The sequence below is a fragment of the Scyliorhinus canicula genome, chromosome 6, assembly GCF_902713615.1.
Source record: "Scyliorhinus canicula chromosome 6, sScyCan1.1, whole genome shotgun sequence".
NCBI classification, from domain to species: Eukaryota; Metazoa; Chordata; class Chondrichthyes; order Carcharhiniformes; family Scyliorhinidae; genus Scyliorhinus; species Scyliorhinus canicula.
The window spans coordinates 121,073,566-121,095,652 of record NC_052151.1 but is presented as its reverse complement, the minus strand read 5'-3'; the positions used below and the strand labels follow the sequence as shown (position 1 = coordinate 121,095,652).

The following is a 22,087-nucleotide window of genomic DNA, read 5'->3' as shown; positions in this document are numbered from 1 at the left end:
TTAGTTTTTCAGGATTTATCCTGAAAAATTCATGCTGCCTCTCCTTTATTAGTCCTCGCTTGGCCAAGTGCCTTGTTATTGAAAATAAAAGCGTTAAATAATAAAAAGGCTTTTACAAAGGAGATGCACATTTTGCATGCATTAGTGTTAAAGTGTGTATTACAGTCAATAGAATAGTTTAGGTAGTTCTTTCCCTTTACGTTAGAGATTTTAGTAACAGAAAGTTCAGCCGTAGTTGCTTGTACTAAATAAAAATATAAATCAAATATCATGGCAAAGATAAGAGGGAGATTTATACAGTAAGCTTAACATTACCCCATAAATCCATGAGTAATTGTTTTTCTCATTATAGGTTGGAATAATATTTATTCCTGTATTTAAACTTTTTTTTAAAATTTAGAGTACCCAATAATTTTTTCCAATTAAGGGGCAATTTAGCGTGGCCAATCCACCTAACCTGCACATCTTTGGGTTGTGGGGGGCGAAACCCACCCAGACACGGGGAGAACGTGCAAACTCCACACGGACAGTGACCCAGGGCCGGGATTCGAACCTGGGTCCTCAGAGCCGTAGGCAGCAATGCTAACCACTGTGCCACCGTGCTGCCCCTTCCTGTATTTAAACTGAAGTGACTTTATAAATTACTGCCTACGAAAAGCCAGAATTGCTAGGACAATTGCTGGGGCCTCACGGTAGCATGGTGGTTAGCATCAATGCTTCACAGCTCCAGGGTCCCAGGTTCGATTCCCGGCTGGGTCACTGTCTGTGTGGAGTCTGCACGTCCTCCCCGTGTGCGCGTGGGTTTCCTCCGGGTGCTCCGGTTTCCTCCCACAGTCCAAAGATGTGCGGGTTAGGTGGATTGGCCATGCTAAATTGCCCGTAGTGTAAGGTTAATGGGGGGATTGTTGGGTTACGGGTATACGGGTTACGTGGGTTTAAGTAGGGTGATCATTGCTCGGCACAACATCGAGGGCCGAAGGGCCTGTTCTGTGCTGTACTGTTCTATTCTATAAATAGCATATTCAATAATTTTGCTCTGAAGGCTTTAACTTCTTAGATGATTATGTGCACATTGCATGTGTTAAAGTTAATCTTGGTTCATTACATCTACAAAAATGATTTAGATAGAAATAAGAACTTGGTATGTGAATGTCAAGTGACCTGGTTTAAATATTCACCAATGGATAGATCATATATACATGTATGTTAGTTGCGCAATGCAAGATAACTTTAAAAAGAAACAGAATAGATTCTCCTTAGCGATTTTGGTGATCAGTCCTTGATAAAAGGCATGGGGGCGGGGTGCTATTTATATCGCAGTATGCAAAGACAGAGGTTATATTTTTTGTTTTTTTCCTTAGATATTAAATAAAGACAATTCAAAAATGGCACAATTTTATCCAATACTTAATGAGATTGCAAGAATTAATAGTGTGCTATATACTTATAATTTAACATTATAAATTACAATGTTAATTATAATTTAACATTTATAATTAAATATAATTATTTAATAATATTTTATTAAATAAATTTCATCGCTCTGTTCTGGTTAGTGGGAGAGAAAAAATATACTCCAAATTCCTGGTTGCTGCTATCCTTACTGACATTTCGACAAGGTTATCTTTGTGGGAGAGAAAGATTGAAAAAGCAGTACTTTTATGCAAACTTGCTACATTTTCATGAATAATTCAAATCCCACCTGCATTCTTTGTAGGGTACAATAGTTAATGGTAATGATGCATATTATCACAGGCATAGTATCTTTGTATTGATGGGTTTCATGGTGTCAGTCGAATCAATGTAGTGACAATGTAAGTTAAAAGGGCAGACTTTTCAGTCATTAAAAATGATGGAATTTCTTTTGAATTATAATAACTTTTGTCTTTGTCTTCAGCTTTTGGATATGAAAGTTTTTGTGGATACTGACTCTGACATAAGACTTGTCCGACGCTTAAAAAGAGACATATCCGAGAGGGGTCGGGATATAGTTGGTGTCATCAAACTGTACAACAAGTTTGTCAAGCCTGCCTTTGAGCAGTACATAGAGCCAACAGTACAGCTGTCAGACATTGTAGTTCCTCGAGGTAAGAATCACCTACACAGTTAACTGGGATTTAGTTAGTTCAACTGTTGAACTGAGAAATATAAGAATTTGAAAAATATACCTGACTTCTTTTGTGCAAGTGTTTATCTTTTTTTTTAAAGTTAGTGTTCTACATACATAAGTTATACTTGTGGTTCAAGGAAAGGAATTTTAACCTTGGGACTTTTGAATTCTGTGTCATAAAATTAATATCTGCTTACTTTGTGTAAATTGACCATCTTCTCCAGAGGCAATGCCGCATCTGCATGGAGTCCTACTTCTAGTTTATTTTCTCTTTGACAACTAGCTTGCTTTTACTTATTGACGGTGCTACTTATACCTGATCAGTCCATGATGCCTACTTCTTCAGTAATGCAGTGGAAAAAATTGTATAATGTAATCCCCAAAGGACTAGTTTAAAAACCCCAGAATTTTGTGTAATAAAAATAGAATTTGACTTTATTCACTATACTAATGGTCCTAAAATTTCAGACCTTGTTTAGAATTTTTAAGTTGTCCAGTAAAGAAAAGAGAAATTGAAGTATTTATAAGTAGCATGTATTTACCCTTTGACCTCCCCTCTGTCACAATGTATGCATATTGTAAAACACAAAAAAAAAGATTAATGTAATGTTGCTACTCTAGTCACTAGATGGTGCTATAGAGCAACCATATAAATATTATGCACTGGATTCTCTGGCCTGCCGCGCCATATTTCCATTTCTACACCCCGCTGGTGGGATGCTCTGTTACGCCGGCCGGCCAATGGGGTTTCCAGTTGTGGGGCAACCCCACGCTGTCGGGAAACCCCCGGGCTGCCGGCAAAACGGAACATCTTGCCGGCAAGGAATCCAGACCCATATGCCTCCTTGACTTCTGGGAGATAGATGGAGAGAGTGGAAGAGAGCAAGACAGAGTAGTTGTGAGATAGTTGAACTAATGGTACAGTTAATAGTGTATATGTGTAGTGTAGTCTTTACTAATTCCTTCGTAATATGCTCGAATCTAATTCAGTGTAGTGTCATAAATTAGCTTTGTTTCTTAAACTATCTTGAAAGAGCTAAAAACAAAGAACATGCGTGATACTAGGAGTGATTGCTAAAGGTTGCGGAGTGATGAAGATTGTCAGAGAAGCAGGATATAGATGGGCTGCAAAATTGGGAGGAGAAATGGCAGATGGAATTTAACCCGGACAAACGCGAGGTGATGCATTTTGGTAGATCCAATTCAGGTAGGAGCTATAAAATAAATGGCAGAACAATCAGGAGCATAGACACAGAGAGATCTGGGCATGCAGGTCCACAGATCCTTAAAAATGGCAGCACAGGTGGAAATGGTGGTAAAGAAAGCATATGGCATGCTTGCCTTCATAGGACGGGGTATCGAGTAATAAAGCTCGCAAATTATGTTACAATTATATAGAATGTTGGTTAGACCACATTTGGAATACTGTCCAATTCTGGTTACCATACTACCAGAAGGACGTGGTGCCTTTGGAGAGATTACATGAAGGGTTTACCAGGATGTTGCCTGGTAAGGAGGGTATTAGCTATGAGGAGAGATTGAATAACCTGGGAATGTTCTCCCTAGAAAGATGGAGGCTGAGGGGCGACTTGATGGAAGTTTATAAAATTATAGGTGCATAGACAGGGTGAACAGTTGGAGGCTTTTTTCCCAGTGCTGAAATGAAAATTACAAGGGGCACAGTTTCATGGTGAGAGGGGATAAGTTCAGTGGAGATGTGTGGGTTACGTTTTTTTAGAGGGTGGTGGTGGCCTGGAATGCACTGCTAAGTGAGATGGTTGAGGCAGCTATGTTAGCAACCTTTAAGACTTATCTGGACAGAGACATGAATAGGCGGGGTACAGAAGAATACAGGCGGATGGTCTAGATAGGACACGTGATTGGCGCAGGCTTGGAGGGCCTAAGGGCCTGTTCCTGTGCTGTATTGTTGTTTGTTCTTTATTTTTAGTTAGATTAGCAAGAAGATTGTCAAAACAAAAATTATTCGAGAGAAGAAAATCTAGAAGCACAGAGTGAAACAAGAAGAGATGGAAGGTCTGCAGACTCCCAAATACTTCAAAACCTCTGGTAAACTAGAAACAAATTGGAGAATTTTAGCAACAGTTTCAGTTGTATCTCTCGGCTTCAGCTCTAGACTCAGCCAGTGACCAGCGAAAAATTGCACTGTTTCTCATTGTGGCTGTACTACAATCCATGGGCGGCATTCTCCCCTACCCGGCGGGACGGGGGGTCCCGGCGTAGGGGAGTGGCGCAACCCATCCGGTGTTGGGCCTCCCCAAAGGTGCGGAATTCTCCGCACCTTTGGGGGCTAGGCCCGCTCCGGAGCAGTTGGCACCACGACGACTGCCGCCAAAACCGGCACCAGCAGCCTTTCAGGCCTGCCGCCCCGCGCTGGGGCTAGCCGAAAGGCCTTCGCCAGTTCGCGCATGCGCCAGTGGTGACATCAGCTGCCGCTGACGTCACCACCGGCGCATGCGCGCTGGGGAATTCTCTTCCGCTTCCACTATGGCGGAGGCCGTGACGGCGGCGGAGGAGAAAGAGTGCCCCCACGGCACTGGCCCGCCCGTGGATCGGGGGCCCCGATCGTGGGCCTGGCCACCGTGGGGGCACCCCCCCGGGGTCCAATCGCCACCCCGGGGGCCCGCTCGCACCGCTGATCCCGCCGCCACCAGACGTGGTTCAAACCTCGGCAGCAGGAGAGGCCTCCCAGCGGCGGGACTTCGTCCCATCGCGGGCCGGAGAATCGCCGCAGGGCCCTCGCCGATCGGCGCTGATGTCACGCCGATCGGCAGGGCGTGATTCCCGCCCCCGCCAATACCCGGGTGGCAGAGAATCTCTGCCACAGCAGGGGAGGGATTTTCGGCGGCCCCAGGCGATTCTCCGACCCTGCTGGGGGTCAGAGAATTTTGCCCCTGAGAATTGTTTAATTTATTTCGCTTTGAAGGTAGTGACAAGAAAAACTTTAATGCAGTAATGGAAAGGTTTGATCTGCATTGTAAGGCTCAAATTAATGAAACATATGAAAGATATAGGTTTTAAAAAACGGGTACAAAAAGGCAAATCGGTAGATTCGTTCTTCACGAGTCTCTGTTTAAGAGCGCAGACTTGCACCTTTTCTGTGCTGACAGATTCTCTCTTCCGTGACTAAATCGTGTTTGATATTAAAAATGAAAACCATTGTGAGCGTTTCCTTAGGCAGCACAATTTATTGTTAGAAGATCCAATAAGTTTATGTCGAGCAAGTGAGCTTGCCACAGTCAGTATACAGAAATGTGATCCCGGGAAAAAGGCACAAAAGAAGACAACGTAGTTGACGCCATTAATGCTGTGGCGCAGTTGAACAAACAGCGTGCTACAGCTGGTAGCCATTTTGCTAATGACGTAAGCAATGTTGTGATGTGTGGAAGTTATAGCCATGCCCACAAGAGAAAGAAAGGTCCAGCCATCGGGAAAGTATGCGCGAACTGTGTGTTTTTGAAAACACACCACTATTCTTAGAATTCCCCCTATACCAAAAAGGGCCGACATTCTAAATGGTGAACAGGGATTCTCACTCCCTGACTCCGATGCAGGCTTCAGTGGGTGCTATTCAGGTCAAACTATATTTTCAAGTTATCCCCCGGTATAACCCATACCTTCACTGAAGATTTTATCTATTTACCACTTAATAGCATTGATATCCTGGGTCCTGCATTGCTAAGTAAGTAATGTAGACTTCAGGAAAAAAAACACTTTTTCAGGTTAAGTTAAGTTATTTTATTATTATATTTTTTCTTTTAAAAGCTGCAAACACTTTCTTTACAGAAAGGTAAAAAGATCTTGCTTCTGGATCCTGCTGGTTGGTTGAAGGGACCTTCAGGCCCACCTTGACAATCAATCTTCTTTAAAGTCTGGTCTTCTTGACATGTGTTCGTGGTTAGCTCTGTTGCTGTGTTTTGTCGATCCATGTACTGAGCTATAAGAGCTGGCTCTGCTGGCTATCTCTGAGCTGACTCTGACTCCTGTTTAAATTCTAGTCTTCCTTAGATGTATAGCTGTTTAAGCTCGGCTGCTTGTCTTGTCTTTCCCATGACCGAGCTGTGAGAGCTTGAATATGCTTCTCTCCTCTCTCTGAGTTCTCCTCCCCTTCTCTCCTGTTGCCTGTCTGCTTCTGCTCCCCGGGTTTATATTCTCTTTCTACCAATTATTAAGTTTTTAGAGCCTTATTGTAAATTAACTTATTTCACTTTGATTGTTAAATAGTATCTTTGATCTAAACATTTTAATACAACTAAGTATTCATTTTGGGCATGATCTGATTACATTGTCCTTTGTGATGTTCAAAGGTGCTTTGTGATATTTAAAGATGCTTTGGTTTCAATAGGTGTTACTTTTAATTTCTGACATTTGAATAATTTAATTTTCCAATTGTCCCCAGCTCATAACTTTGCCTTTGATTTTGACTTTAAATTATGTCTCTCATAGACAGGTTGTCTCCAATTTTCTTTTAATTGACTTGATGTTAGTCGGATTTCACACTTAGAATTGACACCAAATTCGACTGAACATATCCATCCTTTCCAGCTGTTTACTAAGAGAGTTCATTTCAATAAAGGTGTGAAACCTTTGCTTTTAACTGTATGCTAAAATCCACTTGGTTATGACTTGAAAGACCTGCCTGTTTTAAACATTCGTCACTTAATTCAATTGAAACTCTCATCCATGCTTTTCCAGATACTTCCTAAGATAGTTACATTCAATGAAGGTGTGAGCCATTGTTTTAGCTTACTACAAGGATCCTGTGTGTTTGCTAACCCTGCTTGTGAGAAAGAATCTGTATTTTATAATCCTGCTCTTTGCAGCTGCTATTAACCTTTCATGGGATCTTTCCCTGTATCCTCTCAGAGCAGATATTGCCAGACTTCCATGTTTCAAATGACACATTTTTCTGTATTTTCAATTACATGTGGCAAACGTAATCATTACGCTTCACAGTGCCGTTCAAGTAAAAAAAAGCCTCCGATTAAAACAAAAAGCTCTTTTAACAATGCCATGAAGATTCAAAGTGTGCAACATGGATCAAATGGAGAAAAAAATTCTCATTCCGATGTTGAAGCACAATACGATTTAGAAGTCACATTCTTTGTTGATGCAGTCAACAAGAATGATAACGCTGAAACACAACATTTGAAGCAGATATCATCTGTTCATATGAAGAAAGATTGGAATGTATCAGTAAGAGTAAATAGGTCCAAAACTTTTTTCAAGTTGGATACTGGAGTTCATGCTAAGTTGATCACCCTGAATTAGACCTCTCTAAAGTACAGTGTCCTCCTCGAATTAAAGCTACTAAATGGAAATTGAGGGACTACAATGGCAACATCATTAGCACAAGAGGATTGTGTTATCCAACAGTAAGTAATAATGATATCCACCTGCTAGTGCAATTTGAAATAATTGATGCCAATAAATCATCTCTACTAGGTGGTGATGTTTGTTTAATGCTGAATCTTGTGAAAAGTATTCACAGTGCCAATCGATGTGTTGGTTCACAGCAAAATAATAGACATCCTTGCTAGATTTCCAAATGTGTTTATTGGTATGGGAATGTTACTGTTTATTTATAAAATATCGCTTAAAGAAAATGCAACACCAGTAATACATCTTCCGAGAAGAGTACCAGCCCCTCTCAAAGAATGTCTCAAGCAGAAACTTGATTGTATGCAGCAACTGAACGTCATATCCAAGGTAACTGAACCGACGGTTTGGGTTAGTTCCATGGTATATGTACGAAAGCCTAATAGTGATCTCTGAAAATGTATAGACCCAAAGGATCGGAACAAGAATATCAGGAGAGAGCACTAGCCAATTCCTAAATGCTAAGAAATTACAACAGAGATGGCACATGCAAAAATGTTCTCAAAAGTAGATGCCTGAAAAGGATTTTGGCAGCTACAACTTGATAAGTCCAGCAGAAAGCTCTACTTTTAATACGGCGTGTGGGTATTGTTTTAATCGTATGCCCTTTGGAATCATCTCTGCCTCAGACATTTTTCATAGAGTGATGGAAAACGTAACAGAAGGTATTAATAGGGTACGGGTGTACATTGATGATATTATCATCTGGTCTGCAACACCAGAAGAGCACAATTCCAGACTATTACAAGTGCTAAAACGCATTGATTCATATGGATTGAAGCTCAACAAATCTAATTCAATTTGGGATTTCCAAACTGAAGTTTTTGAGAGATCATGTATCTAAGGATGGTGTAGAATTGGACAGTGATAAAGTTAAAGCTATACACAAAAGCAGTCTTGAGAATACTTGGAGTTGTCAACTTTCTTGGCAAATTTATTCTGAATCTTTCCTCTAGGATGACAGCTCTTTGACAATTGATCAAGAGAAATGTTTCTTTTTCTTGGGACTTCACAACATGATAATGAGTGGTCCGACCTCATCCAAACTGACCACAGCCCCAGTTCTCTCATTTTTCAATCCTACAAAGGAGACCCCTCGACGGACGTGAGTCAAGGTGGGATAGGAGCTATTCTGCAGAAGAATCAAATGATCTGTGGAGACTGGTAGCATATGCTTCTTGAGCCATGATGTCCACAGAACAACGCTACGTAGAGATTGAGAAAGAATGTTTTGGTGTTGACGGGTGTTGAAAAATGTCACTATTACGTTTATGGTCTACCTATATTTGTGCTCGAGACTGATCATGAGCTGCTTGTGCATATAATTCACAAGTGTCTAAATAACATGTCGCCCAGACTGCAACGAATGCTAATGAGACTAAGAAGATATGATTTTAGTCTAGAATATACTCCAGGAAAAGATCTGTCCTAGCCGATACCTTATCACATGAAGATAAGATTCCAGATATTGTGCAGGTGATAGAAGCTGAAGCTGACATGCTAACTGACACACTACCTGTTTCTGATGTCAAATTAAGACTGAATGAACTGCAAAGGATGACGTTTTGTAGCGATTGATTCACCACATGACTGATGGATGGCCAAATGCAAGCTGTTCCAGTTTCAGAAGTGTTAAAGATGGCCTCTCTGTGGTAAATGGATTTTTACTCAAATTGGATAGAATAGTCAGTCAATAGTTGAGAGGACAGATTCTCACCCAGATCCATGAAAGACACCAGGATATTGAGAAATGTAAGTGACGCGCAAGGCAATCAGTGTATTGGCTTGGCATCAATTTGAACATTGAAAATTATGTTTCCATATGTGAGATTTGTCAAAGAAACCAGTCTGTTCAACAGAAAGAGAAATTCACAATGATTTTTTTTTTGAATAATTTTTATCAACAACAAATTTTTTCACAACAGAGAAAAACAGTAACCCCTCCCCTCCAATACAAAAACAAAAAATTAAGAAGAAAACAAAATAAGCATAAAACCATGAGAACAAACCCCCATAACGAACCCGTAGCCCCCCCCTCCCCCCGGTTGTTGCTGAAGGTTTTTTTAAAATAAATGTTTTTATTGGGTTTTTGGCTGTCTTCTCCTACCCCCCCGTGGTTCGCCCCTCCCTCCTCAGGTTTAGCCGCCTCCCCCCCCTCCCAGTCCATCTCTCCCCTCCATGCCTCGGCTACCTTCCCCCAATTCCTGACCATTTTCCCCTGATTCTTGGCCACCCGGCTATTCTTCCTCTTGTTCGTTGGCCACAAACAGGTCCTGGAACAGTTGCGTGAATGGATCCCACGTTCTGTGAAAGCCGTCGTCTGACCCTCGGATGGCGAATTTGATTTTCTCCATTTGGAGAGATTCCGAGAGGTCGGACAGCCAGTCTGCAGCTCTGGGTGGTGCTCCTGACCGCCAGCCAAACAGGATTCTATGGCGGGCGATCAGGGAGGCAAAGGCAAGGGCGTCCGCCCTCCTCCCCAGGAATAGATCTGGCTGGTCCGAGACACCGAAGACCGCCACTATCGGGCATGGCTCCACCCTCACCCCCACCACTTTGGACATGGCCTTGAAGAAGGCTGTCCAGTACCCCGCGAGTCTGGGGCAAGACCAGAACATGTGGGCGTGGTTGGCCGGGCCTCTTTGGCACCGTTCACATCTGTGAAATTCACAATGAAATGAAATGAAATGAAAATCGCTTATTGTCACGAGTAGGCTTCAATGAAGTTACTGTGAAAAGCCCCTAGTCGCCACATTCCGGTGCCTGTCCAGGGAGGCTGGTACGGGAATCGAACCGTGCTGCTGGCCTGCTTGGTCTGCTTTAAAAGCCAGCGATTTAGCCTTGTGAGCTAAACCAGATATTGTCACAATTCCATAGTCTAAAGTAGGAATAAATGTTTTCTACTTTCAAGGCAAAGACTACCTTGTCATTGCTGGAAAATCTCAGCGGGTCAGGCAGCATCCGTAGGGAGAGAAAAGAGCTAATGTTTCAAGTCTAGATGACCCTTTGTCAAAGCTTTGATTTAACTTGTGTGTAACTTTTAATGAACGTTATTGTACGATTCCCATACAGTACATGTGTGTGTGTGTATATATATATATTTGAATGCAAGTTCAAATTTTTCAAAGGAAGGGGGATATCGCAATATATGGATATGTTAAAGCGCATAAAGGGTTAATGTAATGTTACTGCTCTAGTCACTAGATGGTGCTATAGGGCAACCAAATAAATATCACTTACCTCCTTGACTTCTGGGAGATAAATGGAGAGGGTGGAAAAGAGCAAGACCAAGTAGTTGTGAGATAGTTGAACTAATAGTATAGTGTAGATGTGTAGTGTAATCTTTACTTAACTATTTCCAACAACGGCTACATTCCAGTTCTTTGCTAAGTGCTTATTGACACTAGAAAAGGACACAATGTCCTGTGAGTTTGGAGAATTCTAGAAATTAGGCCATAATTTCGGTCTGAACCTCTGTGCTACTATGCCACCATTGATTATTTTTTCCGGAGAAGTATACTAGAAAAATAACGAGTAGTTTCTTCATTAATGTAAATACTTTTAAAAATAAATTTAATATACCAATTTTTCCAATTAAGGGCCAATTTAGCATGGCCAATCCACGGACCCTGCACATCTTTGGGTTGTGGGGGCGAAACCCACTCAAACACAGGGAGAATGTGCAAACTCCACATGGACAGTGACCCAGAGCTGGGATCGAACCTGGGACATCGGTGCCCTGAGGCAGCAGGGCTAACCCACTGCGCACCGTGCTACCCCAATTAATGTAAATACTTGCCAACATTTATTTAATAAATTTCTAAATGTTTCACTATCGACTACTTTCTGCACCTTCCATATGCTGGTGGAGTAATAAAGAGCTTGATTGATTCTAGATAAAGCATACTCTGACCAAGCACAGAAAGTGGTCTTGCCACAGATGGTCTTGCATGTAGTTTCATATATTGTACAAAACCGTTGGACCCAAACTACTGTACTAGTTAATTTTTACTCCGACCCTACACTCCAATCTTCTATATGACTGAAAATGCAAGCTTTATTTGTAGATCCATTTGTCATATTTTTTTTTTTTTTTTTAGCCAGGTGTCATTCTGGTGAATATGCTCAGCACTCCTCACCTAACAATCTACCTTTCCTGAGGTGTGTTGCCCAATTGATGCATGTTTAAATGTGTGAACTGCACTAACCTCTCCATGCAATACTTAAACCAGTCTTGATGGTGTCCAAAGGCTACATTGTGACAATTATCTTTCCTCCAGTATAATCAAATTCCTGAGGGATATTGGATGACTTTACATACTATAATATTTTAAAAATGTACTTCAAAACAAATCTTGTATTCCAAGAATGCTATTGCAGGGGTGAATAATCCACATCTACATGCAATGTATGACCCTCTCTATTCTGACTTAATTTCCTATAACATGCCCTCTGACGATAACAGAATTAATTGATAAATTTGCATTGACGTAAACTACGGGTATAACTAATTTGACTCCCCAAGGAATTTCATCACGTTCTGTCTGTTGAGGATGGGGAAAAGCAAGTGGCTGGTGCCATTTCATCCAGCTGTATTTTGCAGATGGTTGAAACTTTTGCTACAGGTAGGATGAAACCTCACAAATCACATGCAAGCAAGACGTTGAAATGAAAAAAAAGACAGTTTAGATGGCAAAGAGGCTGATCATTCCCATATGTAAAGCTAACATACTGGTTGAGATTTTCAATAGTTGGCTGAAGGTGTAATTGCTTGTGGTTCATTAAAGTTTCAGTATCCCTGCTCTACAAACCACTCCATCTCCATGGAAAGAATGATGAACTTTAGAGAATGCAAACTCTGTTTTCAAGAGGTGCATTAGGACTTCAAATATCCTAATTTGTGAGCAGTACTAAAATTGCACTGAATAGCTGTGCTGGGAGTTTGCTGCTGGTACTGTCAGCCAGTTAGTCATATTGTATTAACACCTGAAGTTAAAATCAGTTGACATAAGTGACTTGGCCGAGACTTGACTTAAGCCCACCTTAAAACATCCAATCTTCCTCAATGACTTATCCCATGATGCTGTAAGAAATGAGGATGCAATTTGTGAAATTTTGACAACCATTATGTGTGGGCACTTGATAGCGGGAGAAGTAGCAGCAAATTGGAAAGTGCCCCCATATGGACAGTGTTGTAGTTGGAAGCAAAGATTCCACGAGGGGCCAGGCTGACAGGGTACAACTTTCTTTATTCCACACTAGTACAATAATCACTCAACTCCACTCCCCGCAGGGTCTCCTTCCCAGAATTGCTTCCAGGTGGGGGTTTATATTCTGTGGGTAGCTCCTCCAATTAGGAGGGAGCTCCGCCTCCTAGTCACCTGAGTAGAAGGGGAAGCGGATGATATACAGCTCTGTCCCTCTAGGGGGTCGTAATAGACACCATAATCAGAAAGGGTGAAACAACAGATGTAGGCAGCTGTAGACCTGTCGGTGTCACTTTGAGTCCATTTAAAATAAATTAATTAATTAAAATCAATATTATCCTGCCTGGTCATGAGGAAATAGCATTTTAAAAATAAATTTTCCCACTAACTAAACAGTATGGCACAGCTGCCCATAACTGCACTGGTACTTTTCAAACTATAGTTATTGACTGCCATATGATCAAGGCGCTCTTCAAATTATTTTGACGTAAACACAGTCACTTACACGGATGTGTGAAACATTTGTGTGGCAATATTTTCAATTGCAAGTTCTAATTTAAATGTATAGTGTGCACTAAATGCAATGGAAGTTCTATATGATCATGTGAAGTATGTACATGAGCAAGTAATAATTGGAACAGGTTTATTAACAGCATTTTGTGGTATATAATCCTGGGCTGGTTAAAGGTTCCTGGATTTTAGAGGTTTTGTACATGGTGCACTGCTGCTCTGTCAGGAGAATGCCCTGGAGAGCCAAACAGGGCTCCCACTCTTGTTAAATAGAATATCTGCTATGCAGAAGGAGGCCATTCGGCCATAGAGTCTGCACCAACCCTCTGAAAGCGCACCCTACCTTGGCCCACTCCTCTACCCCCATAATCTGCACATCCTTGGACACTAAGGGATAATTTTGCATGGCCAATCCACCTAACCTGCATAGCTTTGGACTGTGAGAGGAAACTGGAGCACCTGGAAGAAACCCAAGCAGACACTGGGAATATGTGCAAACTCCACTCCGAGTCACCCATTGGAACTGAGCCGGGTCTTGGTGCTGTGAGGCAGCAGTGCGAACCACCGTGCCACTGTATCTACTTCATACAGTAACATGTCCGTTTTGTCAGTCATCAGAGTATGTTTGAATAGTGCTTTTGACCATGTGCCACCAGGCTCAGTCTTGTGTTTATCTTCTCTGACATTTCTTTCCCCTTTTCTCCACACAGTCTTTCAAAAGTGTGCTAAAAATGCTTTAAAAAAAAAACTATTTCCAATATTTCTGAAGTCGAAGAACTATCACTAAGATTATTTGCTTTTAAATATTTGAGAATCTATAAATTACCTCAGCAATCCTTATTGCAGACCACACTTTGGTTGAACTCGCTGCATCTGGGTCAATATGTGCAGAAGGTATACTCTTAACAATTTAATTGATGTTGCAAAGTCACCATGTTACTTGTATTTGAAACCCAGGCTGTTGTGTTGCCGGTGTGATGGAACCACATAATCAGCCCTCACATATGGTGTTATCTGACTGGAATGTCATTGTTCTATTTTTCCAAGTAGTCAGCACTTCGGCTGCTTGATACTTTTCAAGATAAACTATACTTTTTGTATGAATGCAAGGTGAGCCATATAATCAAATTTTGCTAGAATATTTTCATTATACCTGATCTGTCTTTTGGAAGACTAGAGGTTTATGGATATCTGTTAGCTATCATACTGCCACATATTTGTTCGCCATATTCAGTTTCAAACAATGTTCTTGTAGCTGTTGCCACTCGATTAGTTGTAGCTTGTAAATTAAAAATAAGACCCATCATCCAATCTATACTGAATTATTGGCCTGGATTTTGCAATGCAATGATGGCAGAATAGTAAATATTCATCATTGTTATTCTGTGAAACTGAACCTCTGGTGTCTGCACACGTGTAGTTAAACATGAATGAATCCAGTAGTTGTTATCGGTGATTCACCGTCCCGCAAAAGATATGCGGTTGAAGTGTTCACTGATGGAAATCAAGCAGACATCGCTGAATTTGACAGTTTTCATATTTAATGGTATATTTGTTTTGTGAAAACCAATGAAAGTATTGAATCTTGGTGAATGATATATACATGGATTTTTAATGGTGTACTAAGTCATAATTATTATTATTTCTTTTAACTTTTCCAATTAAGGGGCAATTTACTGTGGCCAATTCACCTACTCTGCAAATCTTTGAGTTGTGAGGGTGAGACCCACGTAGACACGGGGAGAATGTATAAACTCCACACGGACAGTGATCCGGGGTCGGGATCGAACCTGAGTCCTCGGCACCATGAGGCAGCAGTGTCACCATGCCGTCCTAAATCCGAATTATTGATTAACATTCTCTCTGTCCCTGAAAAACTAAATCTATAATTGTGGAATGTCAATTTTCTTCATTCATGCTAAAAATTCCATAGATTTTGAACAGAAATATTCTTAAAAGTTTACAGTATTTCAATTTACACTTTAATCCCATGTGCACATCCCAATCTTAATTTTGCATTAAAAAAATAACTGTGATACCTTGTTACTCCTGGTTTCCTGTCTGAGGTTTCTCCAATGCTTCAATGCATTTGGTTGTTTAGTCTGCTTATAACATTACTGTTGCTAGATGCTAGATATCACCTTGATTGGCATCAGAAAAGGTGATTATTTCACACACACCTTGCTGGTTCTTTATGGGCATCTTTTGTTAAGATCAGCAGCAAGCACCATCACTTGACCCTAAAATCTGGGCCCATATGTTTGTAAAATTTCACATTTCTTTCATCAGGTGGAGAAAACTTTGTTGCTCTTGACCTTATTGTCCAGCATGTCCACAGTCAGCTTGAAAAGGTAGGTGTGGCTCATGACTTTATCTGTCTTTTTTTCCTTTACTTAATGTGCACATCCTTAATAAAACCGTTTTCTTGCATGTTTTTCTTTTATTATAGTAACACTTTTCATTATTACATATTCACAATTAAATTGGTACATTGACTATGATATTTGCCATGAATGTATGCTCTTCTCTCAATAACTGTACATGCCAAGGCCAATACGACAAAATAAATCTGGAATTAAAAGTCTAGTGAATAACGTGAAACCATTGCCGATTGTCATAAAAACCCATCTAGTTAATTACTGTCCTTCAGGAAAGGAAATCTGCTGCCCTTACCTGGTCTGGCCTACATGTGACTCCAGACTCAGCAATGTGGTTGACTCTTGAATGCCCTCTGAAATTGCCTCGCAAGCCACTTAGAATATTGAACATAGTGCAGAAGGAGGCCATCTGGCCCATCGAGTCTGCACCGACCCACTTAGTTCAAGGGCAATTAGGGATGGGCAATAAATGTTGGCCCAGCCAGCGATGCCAACATCCCATGAAAGAATAAAATAAAGCTAATGTTACAAAATATTTGCATTCCAATTATCTAAAATCTGAGATTCTTAAGGAGATAATTCATATCACAAAATGAATTAATGTGATGTTAATTAATCAAAAGATACAAGAATAGATTTTTTGCTGTTGTGCTTCTGACATGAAGCTTCACAAGCTGGAAATTAGCCAGGATAAGACTGGAACAAATTGAATTCTCAAATAAAGTAAAGCTTGGAGAATTGGTGAGCAGCATTGCCATAATTTCTATTACTACAGTTGTTACAAATGTTTTCATTCAGCATCCTAAACACATTACCAAAGTGGGATGGCAGGTTACCAGATTTTCTTAGGATTAAAATTATATAAAGACGGCCTCCATTCAGATGTTTTAAAATTCAGGTAAAATTTAACACCAACGACACAAAATGGATGTAGTGTTTCTGATATTCCCGATACACCTCACCCAGCTTTCCTTTCCACTGAGTGATGATGGTTTCAGCTCTCGTTTTGACTAACCCTGATCGAAGATTATCATGCTGCTTCCTTCTCTTCTGTTTTACTTCCCACTAGCCCCTGGTGTGGCTTGTTTTGAGACTTGCCTCCTATTTCCTCCACCAAATGCCTGGCAACACAGCGACTGACATCATTAGTAGTTCCCTTTTTCCACTGTCCAAAACTGACATCATTCTACTCCATAGATACCCTCATCGTCTGCCCATCTTTAAGCTCTGTTATTTTAAAAAGATTTTTAAACATACCATTATCATCAAGTTCCACATGCATCTTTCTTGTTATTGCCTGTTTAAATCCTTTTAATCTGGTTTATAACCTACTGTGACAGTCTTGGTCAAAGCTTCCAATTATGTAATTTATGACTAAAACTGTGATTTACTTCTCATCATTTGGCTATGCTAAATTGCTCTTAGTGTTCAAAAAGGTTAGGTGGGGTTACGGGGATAGGGTGGAAGTGTGGGGATAGGGTGGAGGTATGGGCTTAGGTAGGGTACTCTTTTCAAAGGCCGGTGCAGACTCGATGGGCCAAATGAGCACTGTAAATTCTATGATTTGACACAATTGAGCATTCCATCCTCTCCACCACCTCTTTCTCATGTCACAACTCTGTGGTATGACATCTTGCTTGGTCCCACTCTGAACCTTCTTGATAAAGTAGCTGATTGCTTAAACCATGGCTTATCACTACTTTGCTTTGTGACCGTGGGATTCCCAAAGACTTTGCCATTGGCCCATTTATTCCAGTCATACAGTCCTTTTAAATGTAGTTAAAGATCTCTTATTACTTGATATAAGCAAATATAGGTAGAGTTTAAACGCGATTGAGCTAGTGTCTACCTGCTGACTCTTGGTGATATCAATTGTATACATGGCATTGTTCTTGCCAGATACCCAACATATTCCCTGCTTTCGTGTGACTGTTGTAGATAAGTCAGAATGCTTTCCAGGAAACATCAACTTCTTCAAAAATCCACACTATAGCTCCTGGTCTCCGTTCACGACCGCAAGTTGTAGTTGAACATTCAAAAATTCACACTATAGCTCCTGTATTTATCTCTGTTCACGACCGCAAGTTGTGGTTGAACCTGTGTATAATGTTAACAGTTCTGCTTGATCCCAAACTCTCCTGTACTTTCTATCCCCAAAGTGCTTATTTCCACCTCTGAAAAATGCTAAACTCTAATTTTGCCCATTTCCTCCATTGCTGCTGAAAAACGCATTCTCAGTGTAGAGAATGTTTTCTCTACACTGAAACCATTGCTGATTTCCCCATCCTTCACTATCTCTTCATCTCCAAACCACGAAATTCAAAATCCTCCTGTTTTTCCATTTCACTTTTAGTTCCAAAGCAATCAAATGTCTTTGCATATATTCTCAAATATAATACTGTTTCCCATTTTTAAAAGAATCTTTTCAAACTAAATTCTTGACCTTCAAACCCTCTGCCATTTTTCTCTTCCATTTGCTTTAACACTCACTTCTATAAAGCGATGTGACACATTTTACCACCTAAAAGAGCCATTATAAATGCAAGTGGTTACTCCTCCATCTTTAAGTACTACCTGAGTCTGTCTCAATGTGGAGAATACCGGATTATGGATAATCTAGTTTGGAGAATAGTCTTCATTAACAAGATAAACATTCTTGAACTGCACTACCATCCTATCATCCTCCCAAGCTTTGTACGGTGGGTGTTTTGTTAGTTATTTTTTCCCCCCCTGCATATGACTTTTGCAAATAAGAACTGGCATAACTGTTGGTTATCTTTTTATACTACATACAGCCATGCTTCTAGTGTCATAAATCAAAATCATCTTAAAGGAAGGCTTTCCCTTTTCTGATTTTAATCTTGCATAAATTTGACCACTCTTCATTGTGTTATCTTCATTCTATTCTTGTAAGAATAAATAAGCCAGATAGGTAATCTTAACTAACTTTGAATGTACTATCACTGTTTAGGCACAGCTGTTTCTTTTAAATTCCCAAAGCAACATTTTACTTGACATTATTTTTTGTTAATTTTGTGTTTGTTTTTATACAGCATTTTCTTGATTAACATGACATTTAGAATTTTTGTTTCAAACCATTTGATCACTGAATGTAGTATATATTTTTTTAACCTTCTTTACCATGCAAAATATTAGTCAAAATCTATAATACTGAATATTATAAAATAGAATTGAAAACAGTGGCCACAGATTATATTACATTAAACATTTTAATATAAGAAATATATTATTTGCAATATGGAAATTCAGCTACTATTCAAATCGACATGAGGTAATATATAATGGAATATTTTAGGAAGAATATCCTTCTTCATAATATCAATCAAAAAGAAAGTGAAGATGGGTTTTATTCATGGCAAAATGCACACAGATTGCTTTTTTGTACTTGAACAGTTGCAGCTTGATATTGAATGATCCCGCAAATGAGAATGACTTTCATTTTTATTTCTTTCCTCCCATGTGTGGTAATGAAATACTTGATAAATCCTGAACGAATTTACTGTAATCACCACAGCGTGAAATCACTGTAAGGTATGACAAGAAGAGTGATGTTTTCAGTCTGAAAAAAGGAAGAAGGAACATGAGGAAGCCATCGGCATCACTGATGGCATTTCAAAAAAATTTTTTTATCTGACTCGAGCTTCTATGTGCCTCAGTCTGCCTTTGTTTCAAATGCTTCCTCCTTCCTTTTTAATAATATGCCAAGATATTAAAATGCAGAAAGCCAATTACAGATACTGGTTATTTCAATGGTATGTTTTCTGTGTTCAAATTTAATTAATTGCCTACATTGTCTTTTTTTTTAAAGTGCTGTATTCTGTCCAAACTATCTAAAGCTGATCTTTTGAGTATTGAATCAGTTTTGCTTTCAAATAGTTCAATTTTATTTCATATAACTGAACATTTTTCAAATTTATTTATCTGAATATTGCAAACTAGGTTTAAACGTTGTATTTGTGCCATAGATTTATACTTCTATGGTGCAGAAATATAACGATATTCCATCAACATAGATTATAAACAATCTAATTTGCATTTGTGTTCAAGTATATTAAACATAATTTATGTATAGCACCTGTGAAATTGCAAAATACCATCTAAATAACTAGCACTTGGGTTGTGTCCAAAATCATTTAAATAAATGTCATATTGTTTCTTTCTCTAGAATACTAGAAATGGGCAAAAAAATGCAGCCTTGCAGTATTGCCAACACAGGACAACACATTTAAAAAAACTTGATTGTGAAGTAATCCCATTTTTGTAATATAATCCGGCATTTGATGAGGAACTTTATGAAAGACTGATTAGCACCTACTATAAATTGTTGGTTGTAGTTTCTAAGGATTGTGTTTTGGTGAACCAAATAAATACAGAAAAAATTACATCTTGAAGGATTTTATGATTGATTTTCCCAAATCTGATTTTTGGGGTAAGGAGAAGAGAGGTGATGTTGCTTCTGATTTCTTTGCAAAATTTAATAGGCTGTGTCAGGAAATCGGCCTCTTTCTCTTTCCAGAAATGTCTTGTTTCAAAAATGAATTTTGGACAGGTCCTGAATGCTTTTTCAGTGGATATGTGCTTTTCTTTGTGCTAGTACCTAATATAGATGTCTTCTCTTTCTGTCCATGACTGTTTCTTCAATTGTCTCACGTTGAATAATTCTGAACTGAACAGAGGAAACTTCGCTGGGATATGTGAGGACAACTTGTGTATTTTGAGTTTTGTTATTCAATCCTGGAATGTTAATTTAATTTTTTCTTGCTGTTTGGCTTCTTTGCATCTTAAGTTGTTTCTTGTCTTGGCGTTCCTCATAAGTAGTTGTAATAAGTTTGGAAAATTTTGAACATTAAAGAACTGAGTGAACATAGCAGTTTAGTATTGAGATGTGTGTGTGCGCTGAATTTTGAAGGTATTCTATATTTAGCTTGTCTTGTGTTTAAGCCATGTATTTAAACTGAGTTGTGTTCATTGTGTTTTCTTAATTTTGAACAATGCAAATGTTATTGTTTGAGTGCACTCAGCATATAGTAAAGCTGTTCTTGGAATTTTGGTTGTTGAGGAAAAAATAGCCTGGTTTGCAGATTGCATGAAGTTCCTTTGTTTATACTAGCTTAAATGTATTTTGATTAATAAGAAACAAATGGAAGGGAAACTATGCAAAGGCAATCCCACATGCTAGAGAGGTAGTAGAGGGAAATGGTGTCGTTGGGTGTAGTGGAGGATTATCAATGTGGAGGATTTTCACGTCCGTCACAGTGAACTTTGGAATGAAGTCAACTAATGGAATGAATTTAAATAGAAACTGCAGGGAGCTGAAATCCAAAGGCTTTGGACGTGAGTGAGAGAAATAAACATGGAGCAGGAGTTGGAGATGATGGGACATGGATAACCTTGGTAGTGGGATGAAGGAAGTCGGTGAAAACTGTATTGGGAAGTGAAGGGTAATTGGGCTTTTGAGAAATCCCGGGTGACCTGTGGGGAGCAGGGTACAAGGGTACCAATGATAAGTGAGGGAACTGTTAACCTCCTGAAAACATACAGCTTGGTAGTTACATTTATTGACTCAAAAATATTTTCTTGTAGCTTTTTGTTTCTCTAAGAAACACCTTTTGACACGTGTCCTGTGGTTTAGATTTAATGTTTGACATTAAAATAAATGATTTTGGGATTCAAAAACCTAAATCTATTGAGGCCCACCTTTTACTGCATTTCTCCCTTTAAAATAAATCATACATTTCCAAAATAGGATTCCATTTAATTGCTTTTCTTGTACTTGAGGAATTGAAGTTGGAGTATGAAGTAGTTATTTCCATATATTGCTTTCTAAATTCATTTTAGGGAACCATCCCATCTCAATTTGCCTCGAATGGAAAAACAAATGAAAATTAAAAACATCCACATCACACAAACACTCATGACACTGAGAGGCAAATCCATATGTAGTTTCTGTTGTTAGTGCAATAAAGCAATTAGCTCTAACTGATTAACGTACCCACCTTGCATATCAAAGCAACAATTGATGCTTGTTTAAACTATTTATAAAAGAAGCAGGCTAGAAATTCTATTTTACGTTGTCATGTATACTCTACATATTAGACAACTACATGGCAACGGCTTCCATTTATTACACACCTTTTAATATAGAAAAAGATCAGAAGGTATTTAAAAAATACAATCTGAAAATTGGGCACCCAACCAAAGGTATTGGGAATGACCAAATGCTTGATCAAAGATGTAGAGTTTGAGGAGGATCTTAAAAATGAAAAGAATACGGATAAGGTAATTTAAACTATGGAGCCCAGGTAGCTAAAACCTGACTTGGCTGCCAATGGTGGGTGGAAAGAAAGAGGATAATATTTTGCATTTTGAGGTATTGGGGCCAAGAGTAAATGTTAATCAAAAAGGATGGTGAGGGATTATGGTTGTTAACCTGGTGGGAGCTCCTTCGGCACTGTTGACAGACA

The 22,087-nt window shown here is 39.4% G+C and overlaps 1 protein-coding gene across 2 annotated transcripts in view; it reads left to right on the top strand.

The window, feature by feature from the left end:
* Nucleotides 1-22,087, top strand: part of si:ch211-243j20.2 (uridine-cytidine kinase-like 1) — a 115,857-nt gene that overhangs the window by 52,659 nt on the left and 41,111 nt on the right. Inside the window, exons 6-8 of one of the 2 annotated variants that reach the window (XM_038800031.1) lie at nt 1,898-2,087; nt 15,514-15,575; nt 20,298-20,317. In XM_038800031.1, coding sequence (XP_038655959.1) covers nt 1,898-2,087; nt 15,514-15,575; nt 20,298-20,317 — 272 coding nt within the window. Of the gene's footprint in view, nt 1-1,897; nt 2,088-15,513; nt 15,576-19,137; nt 19,155-20,297; nt 20,318-22,087 lie in introns of both variants that reach the window. The other variant, XM_038800032.1, reaches the window with a different exon arrangement.